Source organism: Antennarius striatus, chromosome 4 (assembly GCF_040054535.1).
Source record: "Antennarius striatus isolate MH-2024 chromosome 4, ASM4005453v1, whole genome shotgun sequence".
NCBI classification, from domain to species: Eukaryota; Metazoa; Chordata; class Actinopteri; order Lophiiformes; family Antennariidae; genus Antennarius; species Antennarius striatus.
Window position 1 is genome coordinate 821,592 of NC_090779.1, and position 26,516 is coordinate 848,107.

Here is a 26,516-nt window from a genome sequence, read left to right on the forward strand (position 1 = left end):
TGGGGGTGTGTGTCCAGTACAGGGACTGGGAATCCTGTTAAAGATGAAGGTCACATGGATTCCAGTTTGTATCAGCAGATTCTAACAATGTTTAAGAATCAGAGACAGAATCAGAGATAGGTCAACAGGACAGCGACCCTAAACGCTGTCCAGATTCTTCTAAGACATCATGCAGAGGAACAAGTAAATGTTCTGGAATAGACATCTCCCTCCCGGACCTGGAGGTCGTCAAACAAATTGTGGTGTGATTTAAAGCGTGCTGATCATGCCGGCAACCATCAAACGAACCGAACTGGAGAAGTGTTGTGAAGACCAATAGTCAGAAATAACCAACCAAAATCCAGACCCTCATCGGAAGCTCTAGAAAGCATTCAGAGGCTTTTATTTCTGCAAACACAGGCTCTGCTAAATACTGATGTCATTTTTGTGCTGGGGTGCCCAAATGTATGCACCTGCCTACTTTTGTTTAATTATTGCACACTTTCTGTTAACCCAATAAACTTCATTTCACTTCTCAAACACCTCTGTGTTTGTCTGCTGTATGATGTATTTAACTGATGCTGATCTGGACCACCAGTGATTTATAAAGGAAAATCTGGAAAACTATCAGTGGTGCCCAAACCTTTCCATCCCACTGTATTTGTTCAGCATCGTCTCTATCTGATCTGGAGTTGGTTGCTTCCTTAAAAGCACAGCTTCTCATTCATTTGTCAAGTCTATCTCTAATGTCAATAAACTTCAGTGTTGACCAGAAAAATCCAGGAGAGGCAAACAGTGTTGGGACACGGTGAATGAGAAACATGATCCCAGAGGGTTCACAAGAAAATGCCTTAGTTTCACTGTTAGAATGAAGCACAGTCACGTTGGGGGGTGGATCAGGCTATCCACTGATCCACACGTGTCGTTCTCTCAGCTTGGTAAAGATTTTTTCTTGTTAAACCAGTGTAATGTTGAAGCATCAGAACAGAGCATCCTGCTGTTGGTTGATGTGTTCCCTGAACTGCATGGGGAGAGTCGTCCACAGAACTACCTACATGACATAGTGGAGTAAACCGAGACCAAGGGCCACATTTCAGACGTGTACTTCTACTTTTATGAACATTGCAAGAGGTTGTCTTGATTACGGCCCGATGTGATAAATATAAAATATATAATCTTTACAGGATAACACCGAGCAGCGCTGTAAAGGTATTCCTTTGTTATTTATACCAAAATTTATAAACAGGAAAAAAAGTGATCTTTAATAATTGTCATTCCATGTGTGGAGTAAATTATATTGATATTTAAATGGGATTAATAATAAAAGAAAGACAAGAATTCATGGACACTGGTCTGTAGTCCCCCAGTGTGAGACTGGAACACACATTCATGGAGAACACAACCCATCTACTGGAGACTTCGCTGTAGGACTCCTATCAACATGAAGTCCATAAAACATAGCATACATTTATAAATTAAGACTCAAAGAAAAAAACATGTACACTTACAGAATGCTTAATTGCAGTGATATATAAATATATATGTATATTATTTGTGTGTCCATTAAGAATAAGAAGTATAAAGGTAATGGCACTGAATCTCCAAGCAGAGAAAACTTTACATACAAACGTAGTCCAAACTCTTCTCTTCCGTCTGTTGTCCATGTATTGGCAACATTAAAAATGAAGGCGTGTATGACAGAATGAAACACTCTGTTCTCAGTGTTGTGTTGGTGTTTCACAGTGAGTCAGTCAGCATCGGAGCAATGAGGTCAAACAGTCTGAAGCTGTACCTACTCACCATTAAAGGTGGTTCTATAATATCAACGGTGAAAGGACTCCAGCTAAAAGAACATCCAACACATGTGTTCAAAACAAAAGGAAATAGTTCTCTTCCCACACCAGGAACACAGTTCTGTCCCCTACAGGAAGTCCAGTGTCGTCTGAGCTCCAGGAGACCAGCTACTTCCTGTCATTAAGACCCAGAATCAGTAGGAGCCCACCTGCAGGAGGCCTGTGTGTGTGTGTGTGTGTGTGTGTGTGTGTGTGTGTGTGTGTGTGTGTGTGTGTGTGTGTGTGTGTGTGTGTGTGTGTGTGTCAGAACGCCGTGCTGGCCATGCTTCCAGGAGCAAACATTCTGGGGATGCTGTCCTGAGACGTTTCCACGTGTCGGTGGGCCATCCTGCCCTCCTCACCTGCTCCACACCACAGATGGAAGAAGACAAACATGAAGAACGTGAAGTCACTTCTGCCTTAAATAATGTCTTCAGTCATTAACTGAGGGAAGAAACAAAATAATTACAAGAAACAATTCAATTATTCTATTAATAAATATCTAGAACTAAATCCTGTCAACCAGATTTTTCAGAAACAAATTATTTCCTGGATGTTTTTTCTTCTGCCATCCAGAATATTATCATTGGAGACACCTGTACCAGATGACCAAACACCTTGAGGAGCAGTGGCTCTACTCTGAGCCCCTCAGTGGTAGCAGAGTTTCTGCCCTCTCTCTAGAATGAGAGTCAGACTGTCTGCTTCTGTCTTCACTCACTTCAATAAAACGACTTCCTTTCCAGTGAGATGGTCACTACTACCTGTCCTCCTGCTCTTTGAGCCAACAAAACTCTGTGAAGAAGGGTCAGGGTGTCTACTGTCTAGAGCGAACCCATGACTGAAACATGGAGACAAAACCAACTCAATGTCTGTTTGTAAAGAAGCCCAAAACATTCCTGCATTCAGTCGTCCATCCAGTTTAGTTTGAGAACCTTCTACCTGTCTCTCTGTAACGTGTTCTACTCGTGACGGTCTTACCTAGCACCAGAAGAGTCTGTTTGGCAGCAGTGCAGACCTCCTCCCTGTCCGTCTGACAGAGATAGACCAGATGGTCGATGCTCTCCTTGGCCTGGAACACAGCAGTGGTTCAGTGAAGAGCACAGGGTCAGAATGGAGGTGGTGGAACACCTCTGGAGGTGAGACCAGACTGGGGTACCTTCAGACAGGCCAAGGCCTTGCATCCACAGACTCTGGTGTCCACGCTGTCGTCCTCCAGCAGCTCCAGACAGCTGACCAGCGCCTGGTGGAGGACACGCTTCATTAGGAGGCAGCTCCTAGTGCACGGTAGTGAACACCTTCTCCTAGTGCACAGTGGTGACACCTGCTCCTAGTGCACGGGGGTGAAAACCTGCTCCTAGTGCACGGGGGTGACACCTGCTCCTAGTGCACGGGGGTGACACCTGCTCCTAGTGCACGGGGGTGAAAACCTGCTCCTAGTGCACGGGGGTGACACCTGCTCCTAGTGCACAGGGGTGAACACCTTCTCCTAGTGCATAGTGGTGACACCTGCTCCTAGTGCACGGGGGTGAAAACCTGCTCCTAGTGCACGGGGGTGACACCTGCTCCTAGTGCACGGGGATGAAAACCTGCTCCTAGTGCACGGGGGTGACACCTGCTCCTAGTGCACAGGGGTGAACACCTTCTCCTAGTGCATAGTGGTGACACCTGCTCCTAGTGCACGGGGGTGAAAACCTGCTCCTAGTGCACGGGGGTGACACCTGCTCCTAGTGCACGGGAATGAAAACCTGCTCCTAGTGCACGGGGGTGACACCTGCTCCTAGTGCACGGGGATGAAAACCTGCTCCTAGTGCACGGGGGTGAACACCTGCTCCTAGTGCACAGGGGTGAACACCTTCTCCTAGTGCACAGTGGTGACACCTGCTCCTATTGCACGGGGGTGAAAACCTGCTCCTAGTGCACGGGGGTGAACACCTGCTCCTAGTGCACGGGGGTGACACCTGCTCCTAGTGCAGGAGAGAACGTTTGACCTCTGAGTGAAAACAAAGGCTTCACTAAATATTTAACTACAGTGGTACCTCTACTTACGAACGTCTCTACTTACGAATGTCTCTACTTACGAACGTCTCTACTTACGAATGTCTCTACTTACGAAATTTTCTACTTGTGAATTTCTCAGCAGGAAAATATTACCTCTACTTACGAAAGAAATTTCAACTTATGTAAAGTAAAAACACAGTATCGGCTGATACTCGAATAAAAACACAGTATCGGCTGATACTTGAATCGCCCACAGGGTCCTGAACGCAACACTCTCATAGCTGCTCTGCCATTGGCTATTACCTAGCATCCTGGCATCCCATTGGCTCAGAGGGACCTCTGTGTGGAGCTAGATCGGTGTCTATGCAGCGTCCTCATCATTCGGCCCTCGACCCGTGAGGTGTTCTGATAGTTTTACGTAAATATATTAACTTTTAGAGTATTCACTATGGACCCCAAGAAAGTGACGGAGAAAAGAGGAAAAGAAAAAACGAAGAAAAGAGTTTTTTTGTCCGTACAAACAAATCAAGAGATGATAGAAAAGCCTGAAAAAGGGATGCGTTTGGTTGATCTCTCCAAAGAATATGGCCGTAATGCATCTACAATCACCACGTTATTAAAACTAAAGGAAGTTTAAGGAGTTTAAGGCGTCGCGTGGGTGGTTGGAGAAGTTCAGGAGGAGGACTGGAATTCACTCTGTTGTTCATGGGGGGGCAAGAGGGCATGAACCAAAGAGGGCAAAAAACAATGAGGACAGCAGTTAAAAGGTAAATGACCGTCATTATTATTCTTCATTCTATTCTTTGTTTTTTACGTTATGCACAACTCTCATTTATTGTGTAATAATCTAAAACACGTCTCTACTTACGTAATTTCTTCCAGAACCAACTAATTTGGTAAGTAGAGGTACCGCTGTATACTGACTGTCTGATGGGTATAAATATTGATGAACCCCAGTAATAAACAAATACATCACTGAACAATCAGACCATGTGATTCATTCATTCATTCATTCATTCATTCATTCATTCATTCTCTCAACCCTCTTCACCTGCTGTCACGGGGAGCTGGAGTCTATCCCAGCAGGCTTAGGGTGTGAGGCAGGGGACACTCTGGGCGCGACGCCAGTGCACCACGGAGCCACACAGACACACAAAACACACACACACACACACACACACACACACACACACACACACACACACACACACACACACACACACACACACACACACACACACACACACACACACACACACACACACACACACACACCTGCTCCCTCTGGTGGTGTGTGGTGACCAGGCCTCTCAACACGGAGCTGGCAGAAGTCGACACTTTTCCTCGGGGGTCTTTCAGTAATCGAGCCACAGCGTGAAGCCCCCGTCTCCTCAGGCTGCCCCCTGCTGGACGCCGCAGGGCGTGGACGATCACATCCTGGTCACTGGACGCCAGCGTCTGCACCAGCCACTCTGAGGGGGGGGTTAGTTCATTTCTCTACTGGGTCTGTGTGTGTGTGTGTGTGTGTGTGTGTGTGTGTGTGTACCTTCCTCTGCCAGCTCAGCGATGTGTGTTTCCAGGTCACTGACCCCACCGGCTTCCAAATACGTCCACAGTTGGAAAAGTGTCAACATGACGCCGTCTCTGCTGCTGCGTCGCCGTGGCAACTTCTGACCCAGCATCTGCTCAACGAGACACAAGAAGACTGGCCACACACACACACGGACGTTAGGACACACACACTCTCACGCGGTGCACACACAGGTGTGTGTTGGTACCTGTGTGCCCCATGCTGCTGGTCCTCTCAGGCAGGATGTTAGAGTACAGACTGATCAGCGTGTCCAGGAGACGCTCCACATCCACGCCGTACACCTCGCCCCGCCCCACACAGTGTTGCCATAGCGACACAGCACCCTGGCAGGAGCTCAGCTCTGGGATGACTGGAACATGGTAACATGGTAACATGGTAACATGGTAACATGCTAATGTGGTAACGTGGTAACACGGTAACATGCTAACGTGGTAACGTGGTAATGTGGTAACACGGTAACATGGTAACATGGTAACGTAGTAACATGGTAACATGGTAACACAGTAACATGGTAACATGGTAATGTGGTAACATGGTAACGTGGTAACATGGTAACGTGGTAACATGCTAACGTGGTAACACGGTAACATGGTAACATGGTAATGTAGTAACATGGTAACGTGGTAACATGGTAATGTGGTAAAATGGTAACATGCTAATGTGGTAACATGGTAACGTGGTAACATGGTAACATGCTAATGTGGTAACGTGGTAACATGGTAACATGCTAACATGCTAACGTGGTAACGTGGTAATGTGGTAATGTGGTAACACGGTAACATGGTAACATGGTAACGTAGTAACATGGTAACATGGTAACACAGTAACATGGTAACATGGTAATGTGGTAACATGGTAACGTGGTAACATGGTAACGTGGTAACATGCTAACGTGGTAACACGGTAACATGGTAACGTGGTAACCTGGTAACGTGGTAACATGGTAACATGGTAACATGGTAACATGGTAACGTGGTAACATGGTAACGTAGTAACATGGTAACGTGGTAACATGGTAATGTGGTAACATGGTAACGTGGTAACCTGGTAACGTGGTAACATGGTAACATGGTAACGTGGTAACATGGTAACGTAGTAACATGGTAACGTGGTAACATGGTAATGTGGTAACATGGTAACGTGGTAACCTGGTAACGTGGTAACATGGTAACATGGTAACGTGGTAACATGGTAACGTAGTAACATGGTAACGTGGTAACATGGTAATGTGGTAACATGGTAATGTGGTAAAATGGTAACATGCTAATGTGGTAACATGGTAACATGGTAACGTGGTAACGTTGTAACACGGTAACATGGTAACGTGGTAACATGGTAATGTGGTGACACGGTAAAGTGGTAACGCGGTAACATGGTAACGTGGTAACATGGTAACGTGGTAACGTTGTAACACGGTAACATGGTAACTTGTTAACATGGTAACGTGGTAACCTGGTAACCTGGTAACATGGTAACGTGGTAACCTGGCAACCTGGCAACCTGGTAACGTGGTAACGTGGTAACATGTTCAGACCATAATAACCTCCTTTAATACCTGAGTCAAACTCACTGACTTGTTTCTGGATTTAATGTTTACAGACAGACAGACAGACACAGACAGACAGACAGACAGACAGACAGACAGACAGACAGTCTCAGAGGACACCCTAGTGGAATGAGTCCTGACTGGTGAATTATGGGTCTGACACCAATGTGACAAATTATTATGTAGGAAGTCTGAATTTACTCAAAGTCACAGAAAGACTGTAAAATGGTGAGAAATTTAACTTCAGATAAATGACAGAAGTTAGTTCAGGTTTTAGAACAAACTACAGTACAGAGACTACACCACTAAAAGTCACAAATGACCTGTTAACAGCGTCAGATAAAGCTCTTCTGTCTGTTCTAGTCTTGTTAGACCGGAGTGCAGCATTCGATGCTGTTGACCATAATATCCTTTTAGGCAGATTGAAGGAGGAAGTTGGGATTAAAAACTCAGCACTAGACTGGTTTAGGTCATATCCGACCAATTTCAGTTTGTCCATGTAAATAATAAATCTTCAGATGGAGGGACTCTCACCTGTGGAGTACCTCAAGGATCTGTCCTGGGGCCAATTCTGTTTAATCTGTATATGTTTCCATTGGGAAATATTATAAGGAAACATAACATTAATTTTCATTGTTATGCTGACGATACTCAATTATATTTATCAATTAAAACCAACGAATCTGATCAGCTGATTAAATCAGAATCCTGCCTCAGGGATATTGAATCCTGGATGCTTCACAACTTCTTAATGTTGAACAGTAACAAACCTGAAGTCATTATTATTGGGCTGAAGCATCTCAGAGATGATCTCTCTGACATTGTAATTCTCTTAGACAGCATTGATCTGTCCTCCACCAGTGAAGTCAGGAACCTGGGAGGGATTTCTGATCAACATCTGTCCTCTGGTTCTGATCAGGTCTGTATCCCAGACAGCCTTCTTTCACTGGAGAAATATTGTTCTTCTTCCTCTTGTTAAAGTTGGAAATTTCTTACCCTTTAAAGATGCAGAGAAAATCACTCCTGTCTTTGTCACTTCTAGATTACATTACAATTCCTTATTATGGGCTGTTCTAGCTCCTCTATTAGGACTCTACAGTTAAGAGTCCTAACCCTCCTCTATGATAGAGCCTACAAATAGAAACAACACAGATTCTACTCCACCAGCTGCTACAGGCCTGGACTGCTGAGGGTATTTTCTCTTCCTTCTGTCTTATCTGCCCCCCTCTCTGTATCTCTTACCCTGTCTCTGTCCCCAGTATATTTCCTTTCCCACCCAACCGGTAAAGGTGGATGGCCGCCCTCCAGAGTCTGGGTCCTGCCCGGAGTTTCTTCCTCAATGAGGGAGTTTTTTCCTGCTGCTGTCTCTGATGCTCTGGAGGTTCTGTTGGGTTCTCTGTTAAAACACTTTGAAATGTCTGATGTGATTAATCACTATATAAATAAAGGTTGATTGATTAAAGAGCTGCAACAGATTATCATCAGATGAGCAGCACTCAGGTGTTAGCACCTGTTAGCATTTCCCTTTTAAATCCAAATGTCTTAGCTGCTAACGCGTCTCTTCTTTGTGCTAGTGGACTCAGAGCGCCCCCTGCTGTGGAGGAATGCAAACAGCTACATGTTTTTGACATGTTAACATGTATAAATCCAGATTACCTGGATTAAGGTTCACTGTTCAACTCCTGAACTCTTTTAAGGCGGGATCCTCCTGGTCCTACAGCGACAGAAACCTTTGCTAGAACTAGACTAGAGCCACCAGAGCCCTGGTGGTCTGTGTTCAGGGTGTTCAACAGGACAGACCCCTCTGGTGAAGGTGGGTCAGGGTAACCAGAACTCTGGTTTGGTCACATGATGAGGGAAAACGTGATCATCTGTTGTCCTCCAACACACAACATCTGATGGAACACATCCGTGTTTAGGGAGGAGACCGGCATGTTTCAGTGTGTGTGCGTGACGGTGTTGTGTGTGTGTGCGTGACGGTGTTGTGTGTGTGACGGTGTTGTGTGTGTGTGTGTGGGACGGTGTTGTATGTGTGTGTGTGTGTGCGTGACGATGTTGTGTGTGTGTGTGCGTGACGGTGTTGTGTGTGTGTGTGACGGTGCTGCGTGTGTGTGTGACGGTGTTGTGCGTGTGTGTGTGTGTGTGTGTGACGGTGTTGTGTGTGTGTGTGTGGGACGGTGTTGTGTGTGTGTGTGTGTGTGTGTGACGGTGCTGCGTGTGTGTGTGACGGTGTTGTGTGTGTGTGTGTGTGTGTGTGACGGTGTTGTGTGTGTGTGTGTGGGACGGTGTTGTGTGTGTGTGTGTGTGTGTGCGTGACGGTGTTGTGTGTGTGTGTGTGTGACGGTGTTGTGTGTGTGTGTGACGGTGCTGCGTGTGTGTGTGTGACGGTGTTGTGCGTGTGTGTGTGTGTGACAGTGTTGTGTGTGTGTGCGTGACGGTGTTGTGTGTGTGTGCGTGACGGTGTTGTGTGTGTGTGTGTGACGGTGCTGCGTGTGTGTGTGTGTGTGACGGTGTTGTGTGTGTGTGTGTGTGACGGTGTTGTGTGTGTGTGTGCGTGACGGTGCACACACACACACACACACACACACACACCAGCTGACCTTCAGCAGGCTGCCTGGGGCGTCTGGGGTTGTCCTTGGCGACGTGTCGGATGATCTCCAGGACTCGAGCCTCTCTCAGCAGCCGGTCCAAGGCGTACATCTCCCCACAGCGCAGGGGGCCGAACGTACCCAGACGCTACACACACACACACACACACACACACACACACACACACACACACACACACACACACACACACACACACACACACACACACACACACACACACACACACACACACACACACACACACACACACACACACACACCACAGGTCAGGTCAGGTCAGCTTCATTATGCGTCTGAAGGAAGACCACAGACTGTTTGGTCTTCCTCTCATCAGGGGGGGCCACAGGTTTGCTCTGACTAAACACTTCACTGATCACAGCTCTGGACGTTTATTTATTCATTTCATTTAAATGTTTGTCTGAACACACACCGAGAACACGTCAAGGCCAACACGCATCCCTGTCACATCACACACGTTACATGGAAACCAGACGTGCAGCAGCAGAACCAAGCTGGAGCTGTGCTAATGAAGGTGTTGATGTTAGCATCTGTGCTAGCTGGACTGACTGACCTCAAGCTGACGTCACCTTTACATGTCTGCTCTGGCAGCGTGTGATTGGCTGAGGGAACGAGTGGGTTAATGAAGGCGTTAATGAGGGGGTTAAGGTGTCAGGTGACCTACCAACAGCTGTGTGCTGCAGTACTTCAGATGGACCACCAGGGTGCAGTCTAACCCGGAGCAGCCTGTGGTCAGAGGGGAGGAGAGTGGGCTGCCCCCGCCCTGGTCCTGCACAGACCTACACACACACACACACACACACACACACACACACACACACACACACACACACACACACACACACACACACACACACACACACACACACACACACACACACACACACACACACACCTGGATCAGCTCTAATGATCTAGTTAATCAAACACTGCAGTGATCACACCACATCCACACGTCACCGTCAAACACTTATTTTTTGAATAAAACCAGAGACTGTAAATTAATTCTGAGTCATTTTTACTGTTATTATCATTAATCCAATTATTAATCCAACACATTTATTAGATACAGCATCAGAGATTTAAAGAATGAATGTACTTTGTAAAAACCATTTCTTCACACCGTTGCGTTACTATTTAATGACGGACGATCAAAATACCAGCAGCACATCTGAACCACAACTGTTCTTCAAAGCACTGGTGGAGAATTTGTATTATTGTTTTGCTGCTGTTGTTATTAAATTATTTATTGATTTTATTGATACTTATTGATTTCTTCAACTGAATAAAAATATATTGAAATTCCAATAATCACATGTTGTGGGAACAGACTCTGATCTCATTGGACAGTCTACCGAACCTCTGTCACATGAAGAATAAAGCCACGCCTCCACTCATGACCTGATGCTTCATGATTGGCTAAAGAAACAACTGTTAGACATTTATCAACATAACGCAGACATGTTGCAGAAACACGTCCAGCAGCTGACCGACGTGACGTCCAGGTGGTTTCCTGACGCCTGCAGGACCTCACCTGATGGACAGAGGGCTCACCTCTAACTCACCTGACATTTCTCCTGGGGGGTTTCCCACCTCTCTCCTCCTCTTCCTCCTCCCAGTCAGACGTGTCGAGGAAGTCAAAGCTGCCCAGAGCGGTTTCCACCGTCAGACTGACCATGCTGGGGGAGCGGCTGTGCTTCCCGCCCTGCACACAGAGTCAGGTCAAAGGTCAACACGTGTACAGGAAGTTGCACCCAGCCTGAAGGTCTGGGTCTATCAGACAGGGTCCACCATCACACCAGGGCCCAGTGTGGGTGGACCATCTCCATCTGTGATCACCACGTTCACGTCGTTCTCGTTTACACGTCGGTTTCCGAAAAAATAAACCAAAAAATAAAAATCAAGTTTTCATCATTTTACTCCACTTTGTCTGCTGCAAATATTAGACTCTCAAAATCAGTAGAAAACTGTTAAGAACACATCATATCGTGTTACGGTACAGTTACTCAGAAACAGAACATGTTGTACTAACAGCCCCCCCGTGACCCACAATGAGGAAAACAGGCTGCAGACAGACGGGGACACGTTTCTAGACTGTGTGAACAAAACAAATGAACCTAAAATAGATTCATGTTCATCTAATATTAGTGAAAACGTAGGAACAAATAAAGTTCAGTACAGAACTGACACTAACTACACGTTACCATGGAGACCAGTTCATTCAACTGGAAACGGTTAACAAAGTAAACTGGTTTACCTGTATTTACATATAACATAAACTGGTTTACCTGTATTTTCATATAACATAAACTGGTTTACCTGTATTTACATACGACATAAACTGGTTTACCTGTATTTACATACGACATAAACTGGTTTACCTGTATTTACATACGACATAAACTGGTTTACCTGTATTTACATATAACAAAAACTGGTTTACCTGTATTTACATACGACATAAACTGGTTTACCTGTATTTACATACGACATAAACTGGTTTACCTGTATTTAAATACGACATAAACTGGTTTACCTGTATTTACATACGGCATAAACTGGTTTACCTGTATTTACATACGGTATAAACTGGTTTACCTGTATTTAAATACGACATAAACTGGTTTACCTGTATTTACATATGACATAAACTGGTTTAGGGCGGCACGGTGGCGCAGTGGTTAGCGCTGCTGCCTCACAACACGGCGGACCGGGGTTCGAGTCCCGCTCTGTGCGGAGTTCGCATGCTCTCCCCGTGTCTGCGTGGGTTCTCTCCGGGTTCTCCGGCTTCCTCCCCCCTCCAAAAGCATGCGCTTCAGGTTGATTGGCTGGTCCCAAAATTGACCATAGGAGTGAGTGTGTGTGTGAGTGGTTGTTTGTTTCTATGTGGCTCCGCGGTACACTGGCGTCGTGCCCGGAGTGTCCCCCGCCTCACGCCCTGAGACTGCTGGGATAGGCACTGGCTACCCCGCGACCTGCGTTAGCGGATTAAGCGGGTTGGAAGATGAATGAATGAATGAAGGAATAAACTGGTTTACCTGTATTTACATACGACATAAACTGGTTTACCTGTATTTATATACGACATAAACTGGTTTACCTGTATTTACATATAACATAAACTGGTTTACCTGTATTTACATACGACATAAACTGGTTTACCTGTATTTACATACGACATAAACTGGTTTACCTGTATTTAAATACGACATAAACTGGTTTACCTGTATTTACATATAACATAAACTAGTTTAACTGTATTTACATACGACATAAACTGGTTTACCTGTATTTACATACGACATAAACTGGTTTACCTGTATTTATATACGACATAAACTGGTTTACCTGTATTTCAATACGACATAAACTGGTTTACCTGTATTTACATACGACATAAACTGGTTTACCTGTATTTACATATAACATAAACTGGTTTACCTGTATTTACATACGACATAAACTGGTTTACCTGTATTTACATATGACATAAACTGGTTTACCTGTATTTAAATACGACATAAACTGGTTTACCTGTATTTACATATAACATAAACTAGTTTACCTGTATTTACATACGACATAAACTGGTTTACCTGTATTTACATACGACATAAACTGGTTTACCTGTATTTAAATACGACATAAACTGGTTTACCTGTATTTACATATAACATAAACTAGTTTAACTGTATTTACATACGACATAAACTGGTTTACCTGTATTTACATACGACATAAACTGGTTTACCTGTATTTATATACGACATAAACTGGTTTACCTGTATTTAAATACGACATAAACTGGTTTACCTGTATTTACATACGACATAAACTGGTTTACCTGTATTTACATATAACATAAACTGGTTTACCTGTATTTACATATAACATAAACTGGTTTACCTGTATTTACATATAACATAAACTAGTTTAACTGTATTTACATACGACATAAACTGGTTTACCTGTATTTACATACGACATAAACTGGTTTACCTGTATTTCAATACGACATAAACTGGTTTACCTGTATTTATATACGACATAAACTGGTTTACCTGTATTTATATACGACATAAACTTGTTTAACTGTATTTACATACGACATAAACTGGTTTACCTGTATGTAAATACGACATAAACTGGTTTACCTGTATTTAAATACGACATAAACTGGTTTACCTGTATTTACATATAACATAAACTGGTTTACTTGTATTTACATATGACATAAACTGGTTTACCTGTATTTACATATAACATAAACTAGTTTAACTGTATTTACATACGACATAAACTGGTTTACCTGTATTTACATACGACATAAACTGGTTTACCTGTATTTAAATACGACATAAACTGGTTTACCTGTATTTATATATGACATAAACTGGTTTACCTGTATTTATATACGACATAAACTTGTTTAACTGTATTTACATATGACATAAACTGGTTTACCTGTATTTACATACGACATAAACTTGTTTAACTGTATTTACATACGACATAAACTGGTTTACCTGTATGTAAATACGACATAAAGTGGTTTACCTGTATTTACATACGACATAAACTGGTTTCACTCTAGATTGTGGAGGGACGTTCTCACCTTGAGGGTCACCTGCAGCAGCTTCAGCTGGTGTTCCAGCAGCTGTAACTCGGGGAACTGTCCCCTGTAGTCGTCCAGAGAGGACACCACGGCCCCCAGGGCGTCCTCCAGCCTGCACCACGGCCCCCAGGGCGTCCTCCAGCCTGCAGTCGCCCCCACCCCCACCCTCACCCTCCCCAGACCCTGAGTCAGCCCCTGCACTCAGGTCCTCTTCCACCGACACCCGCTGGGCGACAAACGTCACATCGCCCTCCGGTGCAGCCCACCCCGGGTGTGGACGGGGGTTCATTTGTGAAGGGACGCCCGGGTCCCCTGCTTCGGTCCTGGGGGAGCAGGGCGTGGGGGCATTGAGGGGGTGTTGAGGGGTCATACTGTGGTCTCCACAGCCCTCAGGGCTCCTCGGTGCTGCCCCCACAGGTCTGGGGGTGTCAGGAGCCCTGCTGGACCCCCCCATCTGAACATCACTGGTGGAGAGGCCAGAAGCCAGAGACAGCTCCTCTGATTGGCCGGCTGGCCTGTCCGTCAGCGCCGTCCCATCAGTGCTGCCCTCACTGATGTGGCTCAGGGAGCGTGAGAAGCCATGGGGGGCGTTCAGTAGCCCCTCCCCCGCTGCTGGGGGTGTGTCTGCATCCTCTTCCTCACTGTCAGGCCTCTTCGTCACCTCCCCCCTGAGAACCAGGTCGCACACACACAGTCTGATCAGTGATGGGCGTGTCCCCTACCCACAAAGCACTGCTGCTGTAGAAACACCCCCACCTGACTGGCTCTGCTCGCCCTGTAGACGTGTGGGGGGGCTCAGGGACGTGCCGGGTGGAGTTTGAAGTCGAGGAGACGTCTCTGCGGCTAAAGGGGATGTCGGTCCGGGGGGGCGGTCGTCCTGTTCCCATTGGCTGGATGTCTGGGGTCACCAGCACCGCCTGGGGGACACACAGACGACACCGGCTCAGAGGGAGAACCAACAGCACATGACTCAGGCAGCAAAGGGGTGAAAACCAGATCATGACCTTGAGGAAACTAGGTCAAGGTCAAATTTTCATTTTTATACCTTTTTAGGTACACATTTGTGTAACCGGATGAGATAACCACAAAACAAAAAGCAACATTTTCACCAAGCCAGAGGAACAGGAATGTGACGATGACCTTCACCTTTGGAAAACTAGGTCAAGGTCATAGTCGATAGGGCAACATAGAATTCATTGAAAGACCATTATGAAAGTAGGTCAGGGTAAAATTTTTAATTCAGAGGCGTCGCAGGATGTTACAGCTTGACGGCCTTGTTAGTGATTGTATCAGTCCCTGAAAACTCTGGAGATCCCGTCGACTGAAAGGGATCCAATCACATCGCGGTCGACGTGGACCGACCCACCACCAGCTTTGGAGCAGCGTTTCTGCAGAGCTCTGAACTCTGAGTGTTCAACGTTCCTGGAACGGGATTCTACAGTTTTAGCTCCACTGCAGTTTCAGGTAAGCCCACCAGGAAAAAGGTCACATGACACATTACAGGCTACTGATTGGTCAATGCCCTGCAGGTGTAACAGAGTAAAAATGTTGTTTATTTTTGAGCGTTTTGATTTTCATTAAGTGATGACTGTGATAGATTTTGTGAATTTTATCGAAACGTTTTTCTTATTTTCTTTTTATTGCGAAGCTTGCCTTGTGCGCGCTTCGTTACTTTTGTACCTCCTGTGCTTCCGTAGTCCCTCCCGTCTGTCCCCCAGAATGATAACTGCATTGCTGGGGGTAGGTTGTGTGGGAGCGCTGCGCCGCTATTTTTCTATTTTTAATGTCGAACGCGAACTGTTAGCGCTGTAACCTCCAGAATGTCATAAAAGGTTATAATTCTGTGACGTTTTGAGTAGTTTTGTTGTGTTTCTGGAATCCTTTTCTAGTTTATTCTGCTGTAACGAGGTGAAGTTTTGGCGCTAACTGAGACGCAGCTCCGGGTCATGTGACCGACGGTGACATGGAGAGTCATCCTTTCGCCGGCCCATTCACGCCCGTTACACAGGCAAACACTTTCCTTCACAGCACCAATCAATGGACAGCACTCCAACGGTCCAGCTACACCCGAATGAGGCATGTTGAAGACTGGGACAGGACTGAAGGACACCATCACGTCTTCATGCATTAACACCGGTTAACACTGGAATGATGCTTTAGCTGGGACTAGCTGAATCTGATCCTGGGAAAAGATGGGAGGTTATGTATCTAACAACCAGGCTGGGACTGGCAGTCAAAGTCCACAGACACCATGAGTCTGCCCCCCCCCATGTGACTGGAAGGTAACTGGTTATTAAACTAGTTCATGTTCATGTTAAAGCCCATCTGATTAGGAAATGAACTAAATCACTTCCTTCTCACACCTGCACAGGTGAGCAGGTTCACACATGTCTCTGAGCAGCACTAAAGACATTAGTCATTCTTAGTCATTAGAACATCAGGTAGCGTCAGACTGAAGGTAACTGAACACATTTTAAGGAGCGTCTCTCAGATGAAAGGCTGAAGGTTTCTGGATTTGACCAAATCACAACAGATTGTTAATCCGTAAAGCCCACTAACGCTTTATTACTGCTTTTAATCCCAGAGAACCCAGTGACAGTGGTGTCTTCACCCCCTGCTGAGCCACCCCTCAGGAGCCTGAGACCGACTCATTTCACTCTGACTATTATTCATTTATTCACCTAATTTTTCTTCTTTCCAGACATGTTATTACCACATGTTGTACTGTCATCAGTGTTGAAACATCATCAACAACATCCGAAAAGAACAAAAGGGTTAACGCGTAGAAACCATGTAAGATTCCCGTCCCCTAGATCATCGACTAAACATCTCTCTAATTAGAATATGTAATCAATGGTTTGTCATATCAGTTACATCAAGACTAGACATAACCTGAATGAGGAAAGAACACGTTACATGTTGGTGTCCTGTGTGTAGATAATAACAGATTGATCGCTGGTCCTGGGGGGTCTGATGTTACCTTCTGGGGTGTGGAGGAGCGCAGGCCTCCCACGGACAGCTGAGGACTGGACGAGTCGTCAGAGGACTCAGATGAATTGGACCACGCTGTTCCATTCTCCAGCTCCTCGTGACGGCGGAGCATGTTCTAACAGAGAGGAGGAGAATTTGCGTGTCATCCTTGTGCAGGGGCCATGCTAATCTTTTCTGTATTGTTCCTATTTTAGTTTATGTGTTACTGAAGTAAACAAGAAGAGGAACGTATCTAAGTATACAGTGATCCCTCGTTCCTCGCAGTTAATGCGTTCCAGAAACCACCCATGAAAAACTAAATTCCTTGATAGCGCGACAAATTATTTCAGTATTTACGGTAATTAGTTTAGGAACCCCCCCATACTGACATTAAACCACCTTCTATCTGTATTACCTTTGAAACTCTAGACAGACTGTTTAAAACACTTTTGTGTCTCATGGAAGTCCGAGACTCACGGAACGTAGTGCACTTCAGGATGCTGTCAGCCAATAGAATGCGAGTATGGTATCACATGACTGCCGACCAATAATCACCAAAGAGGTGAAGCCGCGCATGTTGAAGCACGAATAAACGAGGGATTACTGTAAAGTATTAAAATAAAGAAAAAAACATTGAATGAGAGGTTGTGTCCAACCTTTTTTGACTGGCTGTGTGTGTGTGTGTGTGTGTGTGTGTGTGTGTGTGTGTGTGTGTGTGTGTGTGTGTGTGTGTGTGTGTGTGTGTGTGTGTGTGTATTTAGATAGCCATGCTTACATACACACATGGAGTAACTTACATAGAAAGCTTGTTCACGTAGAGATGGCGTATCAGGAGGACTCTGGTTGAAGATGGTAGAAAACCTCTTACTGACTGACGGGGCCTTGTTGACGGTGTTTGGCAGTGAGCTCTGGTCGTCTTTATCAAACGGACTGACCAATGAGAGAGAAGGACACGACAGAAACAAAAGGCCATTAGTGTCATTGTCTAAATTAGGATTCAGTCCAGATCCCATGTCAACCTTCACCAGAGATAGCTGCATGTCAGGAAGGATACCAGAGTTACTCAGGTGTCGGTACCTCCACCAGAGTTACTCAGGTGTCGGCACCTCCACCAGAGTTACTCAGGTGTCGGCACCTCCACCAGAGTTACTCAGGTGTCGGCACCTCCACCAGATTACTCAGGTGTCGGTACCTCCACCAGAGTTACTCAGGTGTCGGCACCTCCACCAGAGTTACTCAGGTGTCGGTACCTCCACCAGAGTTACTCAGGTGTCGGCACCTCCACCAGATTACTCAGGTGTCGGTACCTCCACCAGAGTTACTCAGGTGTCGGCACCTCCACCAGAGTTACTCAGGTGTCGGCACCTCCACCAGAGTTACTCAGGTGTCGGCACCTCCACCAGAGTTACTCAGGTGTCGGTACCTCCACCAGAGTTACTCAGGTGTCGGCACCTCCACCAGATTACTCAGGTGTCGGTACCTCCACCAGAGTTACTCAGGTGTCGGCACCTCCACCAGATTACTCAGGTGTCGGTACCTCCACCAGAGTTACTCAGGTGTCGGCACCTCCACCAGAGTTACTCAGGTGTCGGCACCTCCACCAGAGTTACTCAGGTGTCGGTACCTCCACCAGAGTTACTCAGGTGTCGGCACCTCCACCAGAGTTACTCAGGTGTCGGTACCTCCACCAGAGTTACTCAGGTGTCGGCACCTCCACCAGATTACTCAGGTGTCGGTACCTCCACCAGAGTTACTCAGGTGTCGGCACCTCCACCAGATTACTCAGGTGTCAGGACTGATACCAGAGTTAGTCAGATGTAAGGACTTACACCAGAGTTAGTTGCATGACAGCAGATTCATCAGTTAGTTGCATTTCAGGACCTCCACCGGAGTTAGTCTCATGTCAGAACACTCATTAGAGTTAGTCTCATGTCAGAACACTCAATTGAGTTAGTCTCATGTCAGAACACTCATTAGAGTTAGTCTCATGTCAGAACACTCATTAGAGTTAGTCTCATGTCAGAACACTCATTAGAGTTAGTCTCATGTCAGAACACTCATTAGAGTTCGTCTCATGTCAGAACACTCATTAGAGTTAGTCTCATGTCAGAACACTCATTAGAGTTCGTCTCATGTCAGAACACTCATTAGTCTCATGTCAGAACACTCAATAGTCTCATGTCAGAACACTCATTAGAGTTAGTCTCATGTCAGAAGACTCATTAGTTAGTCTCATGTCAGAACACTCATTAGAGTTAGTGTCATGTCAGAACACTCATTAGTCTCATGTCAGAACACTCATTAGTCTTATGTCAGAACACTCATTAGAGTTAGTCTCATGTCAGAAGACTCATTAGAGTTAGTCTCATGTCAGAACACTCATTAGAGTTAGTGTCATGTCAGAACACTCATTAGTCTCATGTCAGAACACTCATTAGTCTCATGTCAGAACACTCATTAGAGTTAGTCTCATATCAGAACACTCATTAGTCTCATGTCAGAACACTCATTAGAGTTAGTGTCATATCAGAACACTCATTAGAGTTAGTCTCATATCAGAACACTCATTAGTTTCATATCAGAACACTCATTACAGTTAGTTTCATGTCAGAACACTCATTAGTCTCATGTCAGAACACTCATTAGAGTTAGTCTCATGTCAGAACACCCATTAGAGTTAGTGTCATGTCAGAACACTCATTAGTTTCATATCAGAACACTCATTAGAGTTAGTCTCATGTCAGAACACTCATTAGAGTTAGTCTCATATCAGAACACTCATTAGTTTCATATCAGAACACTCATTAGAGTTAGTCTCATGTCAGAACACTCATTAGAGTTAGTCTCATGTCAGAACACTCACTAGAGTTAGTCTCATGTCAGAACACTCATTAGAGTTAGTTTCATGTCAGAACACTCATTAGAGTTAGTCTCATGTCAGAACACTCATTAGTCTCATGTCAGAACACTCATTAATTAGTTTCATGTCAGAACACTCATTAGTCTCATGTCAGAGCACTCATTAGAGTTAGTCTCATGTCAGAACACTCATTAATTAGTTTCATGTCAGAACACTCATTAGTCTCATGTCTGAGCACTCATTAGAGTTAATCTCATGTCAGAACACTCATTAGTCTCATGTCAGAACACTCATTAGAGTTAATCTCATGTCAGAACACTCATTAGAGTTAGTTTCATATCAGAACACTCATTAGAGTTAGTCTCATGTCAGAACACTCATTAGAGTTAGTCTCATGTCAGAACACTCATTAGAGTTAGTCTCATGTCAGAACATTCATTAGAGTTAGTCTCATGTCAGAACACTCATTAGAGTTAGTCTCATGTCAGAACACTCATTAGAGTTAGTCTCATGTCAGAACACTCATTAGAGTTAGTCTCATGTCAGAACACTCATTAGAGTTAGTCTCATGTCAGAACACGCATTAGAGTTAGTCTCATGTCAGAACACTCATTAGTCTCATGTCAGAACACTCATTAGAGTTAGTTTCATATCAGAACACTCATTAGTCTCATGTCAGAACACTCATTAGAGTTAATCTCATGTCAGAACACTCATTAGAGTTAGTTTCATATCAGAACACTCATTAGAGTTAGTCTCATGTCAGAACACTCATTAGAGTTAGTCTCATGTCAGAACACTCATTAGAGTTAGTCTCATGTCAGAACACTCATTAGAGTTAGTCTCATATCAGAACACTCATTAGTCTCATGTCAGAACACTCATTAGAGTTAGTGTCATATCAGAACACTCATTAGAGTTAGTCTCATATCAGAACACTCATTAGTTTCATATCAGAACACTCATTAGAGTTAGTTTCATGTCAGAACACTCATTAGTCTCATGTCAGAACACTCATTAGAGTTAGTCTCATGTCAGAACACTCATTAGAGTTAGTGTCATGTCAGAACACTCATTAGTTTCATATCAGAACACTCATTAGAGTTAGTCTCATGTCAGAACACTCATTAGAGTTAGTCTCATATCAGAACACTCATTAGTTTCATATCAGAACACTCATTAGAGTTAGTCTCATGTCAGAACACTCATTAGAGTTAGTCTCATGTCAGAACAATCATTGGAGTTAGTCTCATGTCAGAACACTCATTAGAGTTAGTTTCATGTCAGAACACTCATTAGAGTTAGTCTCATGTCAGAACACTCATTAGTCTCATGTCAGAACACTCATTAATTAGTTTCATGTCAGAACACTCATTAGTCTCATGTCAGAGCACTCATTAGAGTTAGTCTCATGTCAGAACACTCATTAATTAGTTTCATGTCAGAACACTCATTAGTCTCATGTCAGAGCACTCATTAGAGTTAATCTCATGTCAGAACACTCATTAGTCTCATGTCAGAACACTCATTAGAGTTAATCTCATGTCAGAACACTCATTAGAGTTAGTTTCATATCAGAACACTCATTAGAGTTAGTCTCATGTCAGAACACTCATTAGAGTTAGTCTCATGTCAGAAGACTCATTAGAGTTAGTCTCATGTCAGAACACTCATTAGAGTTAGTCTCATGTCAGAACACTCATTAGAGTTAGTCTCATGTCAGAACACTCATTAGAGTTAGTCTCATGTCAGAACACTCATTAGAGTTAGTCTCATGTCAGAACACTCATTAGAGTTAGTCTCATGTCAGAACACTCATTAGAGTTAGTCTCATGTCAGAACACTCATTAGTCTCATGTCAGAACACTCATTAGAGTTAGTTTCATATCAGAACACTCATTAGTCTCATGTCAGAACACTCATTAGAGTTAATCTCATGTCAGAACACTCATTAGAGTTAGTTTCATATCAGAACACTCATTAGAGTTAGTCTCATGTCAGAACACTCATTAGAGTTAGTCTCATGTCAGAACACTCACTAGAGTTAGTCTCATGTCAGAACACTTATTAGAGTTAGTCTCATGTCAGAACACTCATTAGAGTTAGTCTCATGTCAGAACACTCATTAGTCTCATGTCAGAACACTCACTAGAGTGTTCTGATGGAGCTAACAGTCTAGCATGTCCAGGGACACTTACTTCCAATTGACTTCCAAGCTTAGTTTAATTGTCCCGAGGTCATTAATATCCACAGCAACTGCCTGGGGGAGGGCAGCAAAGAGGTCCTTTGTCTCACAGGAAACACTTCCTACAACCACATGATTGGCTAGACTCTTCAGTTCTGTCACCTAGGAGACAGAGAAACATAGTTTGACTACAGAACCTGCACTAGGTCAGGTTCTGTCGGGGGGGGGGGGGGGGGGTCACGGGGGGACACTGACCTTCACAGACAGGAACTCAGTGATGAGGGGCAGGAACACCATCTCCTCACTGTCCCACACCTGTTTGTTGTTTAACTCGATTCTACCTCGGAGCTTCCACCGTTGGCGACCGTACTTCATGAAGATCTGAACACACACACACACACACACACACACACACACACACACACACACACATACACACACACACACACACACACACACACACACACACACACACACACACACACGCACACACACACACACACACACGCACACACACAGTGTCAGTTCTGTGTCTGTACTGTTCCTGGAGAAGTCACAGTGAATGTCGGTTGACTGGAGGTGGACTTAAGACCTAACCTCATACTGGTCTCCAGCACACAGCCTGGCAAACCCAGCAAGACCTGGAAGACAAACAGATGGAACACATGAGGTTGGTGTCTCTGCAGAAGCTGGGGGTCACCACCTGTCAGTGGGTTTACCTGTATGGACCAATGGTTTACCCACATGAGCGGTAAATAAAAGTAAACCAGGTCCAGATCATTCTAACTTCTCTCTACAATTCATGGTCCTCAGTCATTGACACTGACCACCAAGATGTCTGTTGTGTTCATGTAAGAATGTCGACAACAATCGATGCAGCTCAACACCAGAAAAAGCAGCAGGACGTTCTTGAATATTAGAAAATGTAGTTTGTTTAAGACGAATGAACACAAGGAAAAAATACTGTCACGTGTTCCAGTGATATGAGATTGATCGTCTGCCCTCTCCTGAGATGCAGAGGGTGGGGTCAGGCACACACACACACACACACACACACACACACACACACACACACACACACACACACACACACACACACACACACACACACACACACACACACACACACACACACACACACACACACACACACACACGTGCACTAAGCCAGCTGAAACATTAAGTTATAGATCTTGGACAAATAAAGTGACCATGTCAAAGATGGGCTGCACAGCTTGAGTTCTCTGAGATACTTTTATCTAATCAATCAATCAATCAATCAATCAATCAAAAAATCAATCAATCAATCAATCCTACCAATCAACAACCCAACCAACCAATCAATCAATCAATCAATCAATCAACTTTTATTTGTATAGTATTTAATCACATCAGCAGGTGTACAAAACTGTGGTGAGACCAGCGATGTTGTTTGGTCTAGAGACAGTGTCACTGAGGAAAAGACAGGAGACAGAGCTGGAGGTAGCAGAGATGAAGATGCTGAGGTTCTCTCTGGGAGTGACCAGGATGGATAGGATCAGGAATGAGTACATCAGAGGGACAGCACATGTTAGAGGTTCTGGAGATAAAGTCAGAGAGGCCAGACTGAGATGGTTTGGACATGTCCAGAGGAGAGATAGTGAATATATTGGTAGAAGGATGCTGAGTTCTGAACTGCCAGGCAGAAGGAAGACCAAAGAGGAGGTTTATGGATGTAGTGAAAGAGGACATGAAGGTAGTTGGTGTGAGAGGAGAGGATGCAGAAGACAGGGTTAGATGGAGGACACTGATTGGCTGTGGAGACCCTGAAGGGAAAAGCCCAAAGGAGAAGAAGAGGACTTAATCACATCAGCAGACATTTCAAAGCACTTTAACAGAGAGAGAAACCCTAAAGAGCAAGAGACAGTGACTGGAAAAACTCCCTCGTGCAGGAAGAAACTGTAGGCAGGACCCAGACTTTTCATCAATGTGAAGAAGACAGACAGGAAATGAGGAAACATCTGACAACATAATCAGTCTCTAGATGGTGGCCATGGACGTTGACCGGCTGGGTAGAAAAGAAACACCGAACAGGACCAGAGTTAGTTTAGTAATTGCTAGTTTCCCATCCACACAGTGTTCTGATGTTGGGCCTCACCCTCACTGTCCAGAGGAAAGAGTCAATGTCAGTAAACAACAAACATCAGTAACGGGAGGAAGGAGTGACGACAGACTGGGTAACACCTCAGTGTTTCATTCCTACCTTTCATTTTAATGTGGAACTCCCCCAATTGGTTCTCCAAGTCACTCTCCAACACACACATGTTCTACGGAGAGCCGAAAGCAGTCATGTTACTGATACATCAGCTGATTAGGTCAGGTGTCAAAGCTCCTTGAAAAATCCTGAACCACATCCATCACACTGACAGCAATAATGGCAGAATAAAAACACTAACACTGAAGTTAAAGAAGATGCACAATCAAACCAAGTACAGTACCCACACACAGAAAACACGCCTCTCGCTCAATGTTATACATGTTTAAAATCAGGTGCTGTCTCCCTGGTTCAAGGCATTGGAAGGTTCAGACTGGGATCAGAACACTGACAATGAAGGTTTTACAGTAAGGTCTGTCTGTTGACTGGGAACAGAAGCTAAAAACAGACCTGTGATGTCAGCTGAAAAACCCTAACCCCCCTCTGAAGACCACACCTCAACAAAACAGCTGCAATCTCTCAAGAATATCTGGACATATTTTACTAGACAGGCAAAAAGAAAAGAACATGTACTCTCCTCAGCAGAGGTAATACAGTCAGACCTGTTTGACTGCAGTTTCTGATTGTAGCTCATTAACATTTTATCATCTGATTAGAGTTTTTGACAGGTTTTAATGGTATCAAGTAACCATCTGAATTAGAAAGGTATGTCTAGAGTCTATACATAAATTAATAGGTAAATATTTTATAATGTAAATCTAAATTAGCTCTGGATCTCATGGCAGGACTGGCTGGACAGCAGTGGTAGACATGTGCAGGAGTCAGACTTGATTTCAAACCGTTGAAGTCTGCTCACACAAATATGTGGAGTCAAACTGTCTTCACATTTCTTCACAAATGTGCATCTGTCTGGAAACTTGCACTCATGCAGCTTCTTTCTCATCTGTTCGATGAGAACTCTGCTGTGTGACCTCACCATGCCCTCATGAGGAACGGTCAAAAGTTCCCACAAAGCCACTCCTAAACCTTGTGGAACGCCTGAAGCTGTTACAGCTGCAGATCGCGGACTGACATCATGAATCCTGTCGTTTAACAGTGGCGGGTGAGCCTCGGTGATGTCATAGAAAAGAGGTATGATGGGAACTCTAGTGGCAAAGACACGGCTGATAGGGACACACTGCTACTGCTACTGTCCCACCAGGATGTGACGGGTGTTCTTCCTGTCCTGTGCGTCGTACCTCGGTGTACTCTCTGTATCCTCTACTGGCTTCTGCTAAACTCTCGCGGGCCTCCTTACTGCATGGCGCCACACCGTAGGCCTTCACCATCTTATTGGCACCGTCTCTGAGTCTCCTCTGCAGGCAGTACGCTTCATAAAGTTCCTCGATCTGAAAAGAGGGCAAAAACATCACACAGAAGATCCACATCCAGGATCTTCAGAGGATGTTTGGACTTGTTCATGGGAGACAAAATTCTGATTAGTTACTCATCATTTCTTTCTGTTAAGTTACCTGTCTTCATTTCTCTGCATTTTATTCATACATTATGATTTCAATAAAGTTGTAATAGCCAACATTTTAGCAAACGTCTTATTTGAATAAGTCCTGTTCATTCCTGTCTGAGTGGACTCTATCTCTACTTTATCTGTCCATCATCATTCTCATCTTCTCCTCAACGGAGTCGGGTTACAGGGGCAGCAGCTTCAGCAGCGAGCCCCAAACTTCCCTTTCCCACATACACCAGCTCTGACTGGGGGGGTCCCAAGTTGAACTGGCACCTCTCCACTGTAGGTTTACACTCTAACGGTTTTTGGTCCACCTGGGTCTTGAACCGGCCAGCATCCGGTCCCCAACCCAAGACCAGCGGACTGAGCAACTGCTGCCCCCCAAGTGTATTCTTGGAGGCTGGTTGATATTCACCAGAGTAGTGAATCAATACCCCATGGCAGAAACATTCCAGCACACTTGGCACCAATTCAACACTTTTGTTGACTGGAAGTTCATTTAAAGCTCGCTGTCTGACGATCGTGCGTCCCTGTCAAAAACTGTGGGTCAAAGACACAAGAACACTGCTCTAGTAGGCTGTCCTACCCATCGTGCTGCCTGTGTTCACCACGGA

At 44.7% G+C, this 26,516-nt stretch overlaps 1 protein-coding gene and 1 pseudogene across 7 annotated transcripts in view; both read right to left on the reverse strand.

The window, feature by feature from the left end:
* LOC137593535 (rho family-interacting cell polarization regulator 1-like) overlaps nt 1-26,516 on the reverse strand; it is a 71,730-nt gene that overhangs the window by 24,274 nt on the left and 20,940 nt on the right. For 6 of the 7 annotated variants that reach the window (XM_068312332.1, XM_068312330.1, XM_068312331.1 and 3 more), the window contains exons 7-24: nt 25,637-25,786; nt 24,447-24,510; nt 22,802-22,845; nt 22,460-22,585; nt 22,218-22,366; nt 17,957-18,089; nt 17,170-17,295; nt 14,946-15,106; nt 14,333-14,857; nt 14,190-14,301; nt 11,140-11,279; nt 10,239-10,353; nt 9,547-9,682; nt 5,588-5,749; nt 5,356-5,514; nt 5,085-5,281; nt 2,968-3,051; nt 2,790-2,880 (exon numbers count right to left, since the gene is read on the reverse strand). In XM_068312332.1, coding sequence (XP_068168433.1) covers nt 2,790-2,880; nt 2,968-3,051; nt 5,085-5,281; nt 5,356-5,514; nt 5,588-5,749; nt 9,547-9,682; nt 10,239-10,353; nt 11,140-11,279; nt 14,190-14,301; nt 14,333-14,857; nt 14,946-15,106; nt 17,170-17,295; nt 17,957-18,089; nt 22,218-22,366; nt 22,460-22,585; nt 22,802-22,845; nt 24,447-24,510; nt 25,637-25,786 — 2,674 coding nt within the window. Of the gene's footprint in view, nt 1-2,789; nt 2,881-2,967; nt 3,052-5,084; nt 5,282-5,355; nt 5,515-5,587; nt 5,750-9,546; nt 9,683-10,238; nt 10,354-11,139; nt 11,280-14,189; nt 14,302-14,332; nt 14,858-14,945; nt 15,107-17,169; nt 17,296-17,956; nt 18,090-22,217; nt 22,367-22,459; nt 22,586-22,801; nt 22,846-23,594; nt 23,673-24,446; nt 24,511-25,636; nt 25,787-26,516 lie in introns of those variants that run through there. The other variant, XM_068312335.1, reaches the window with a different exon arrangement.
* LOC137594633 (U6 spliceosomal RNA) lies at nt 17,298-17,396 on the reverse strand (annotated as a pseudogene).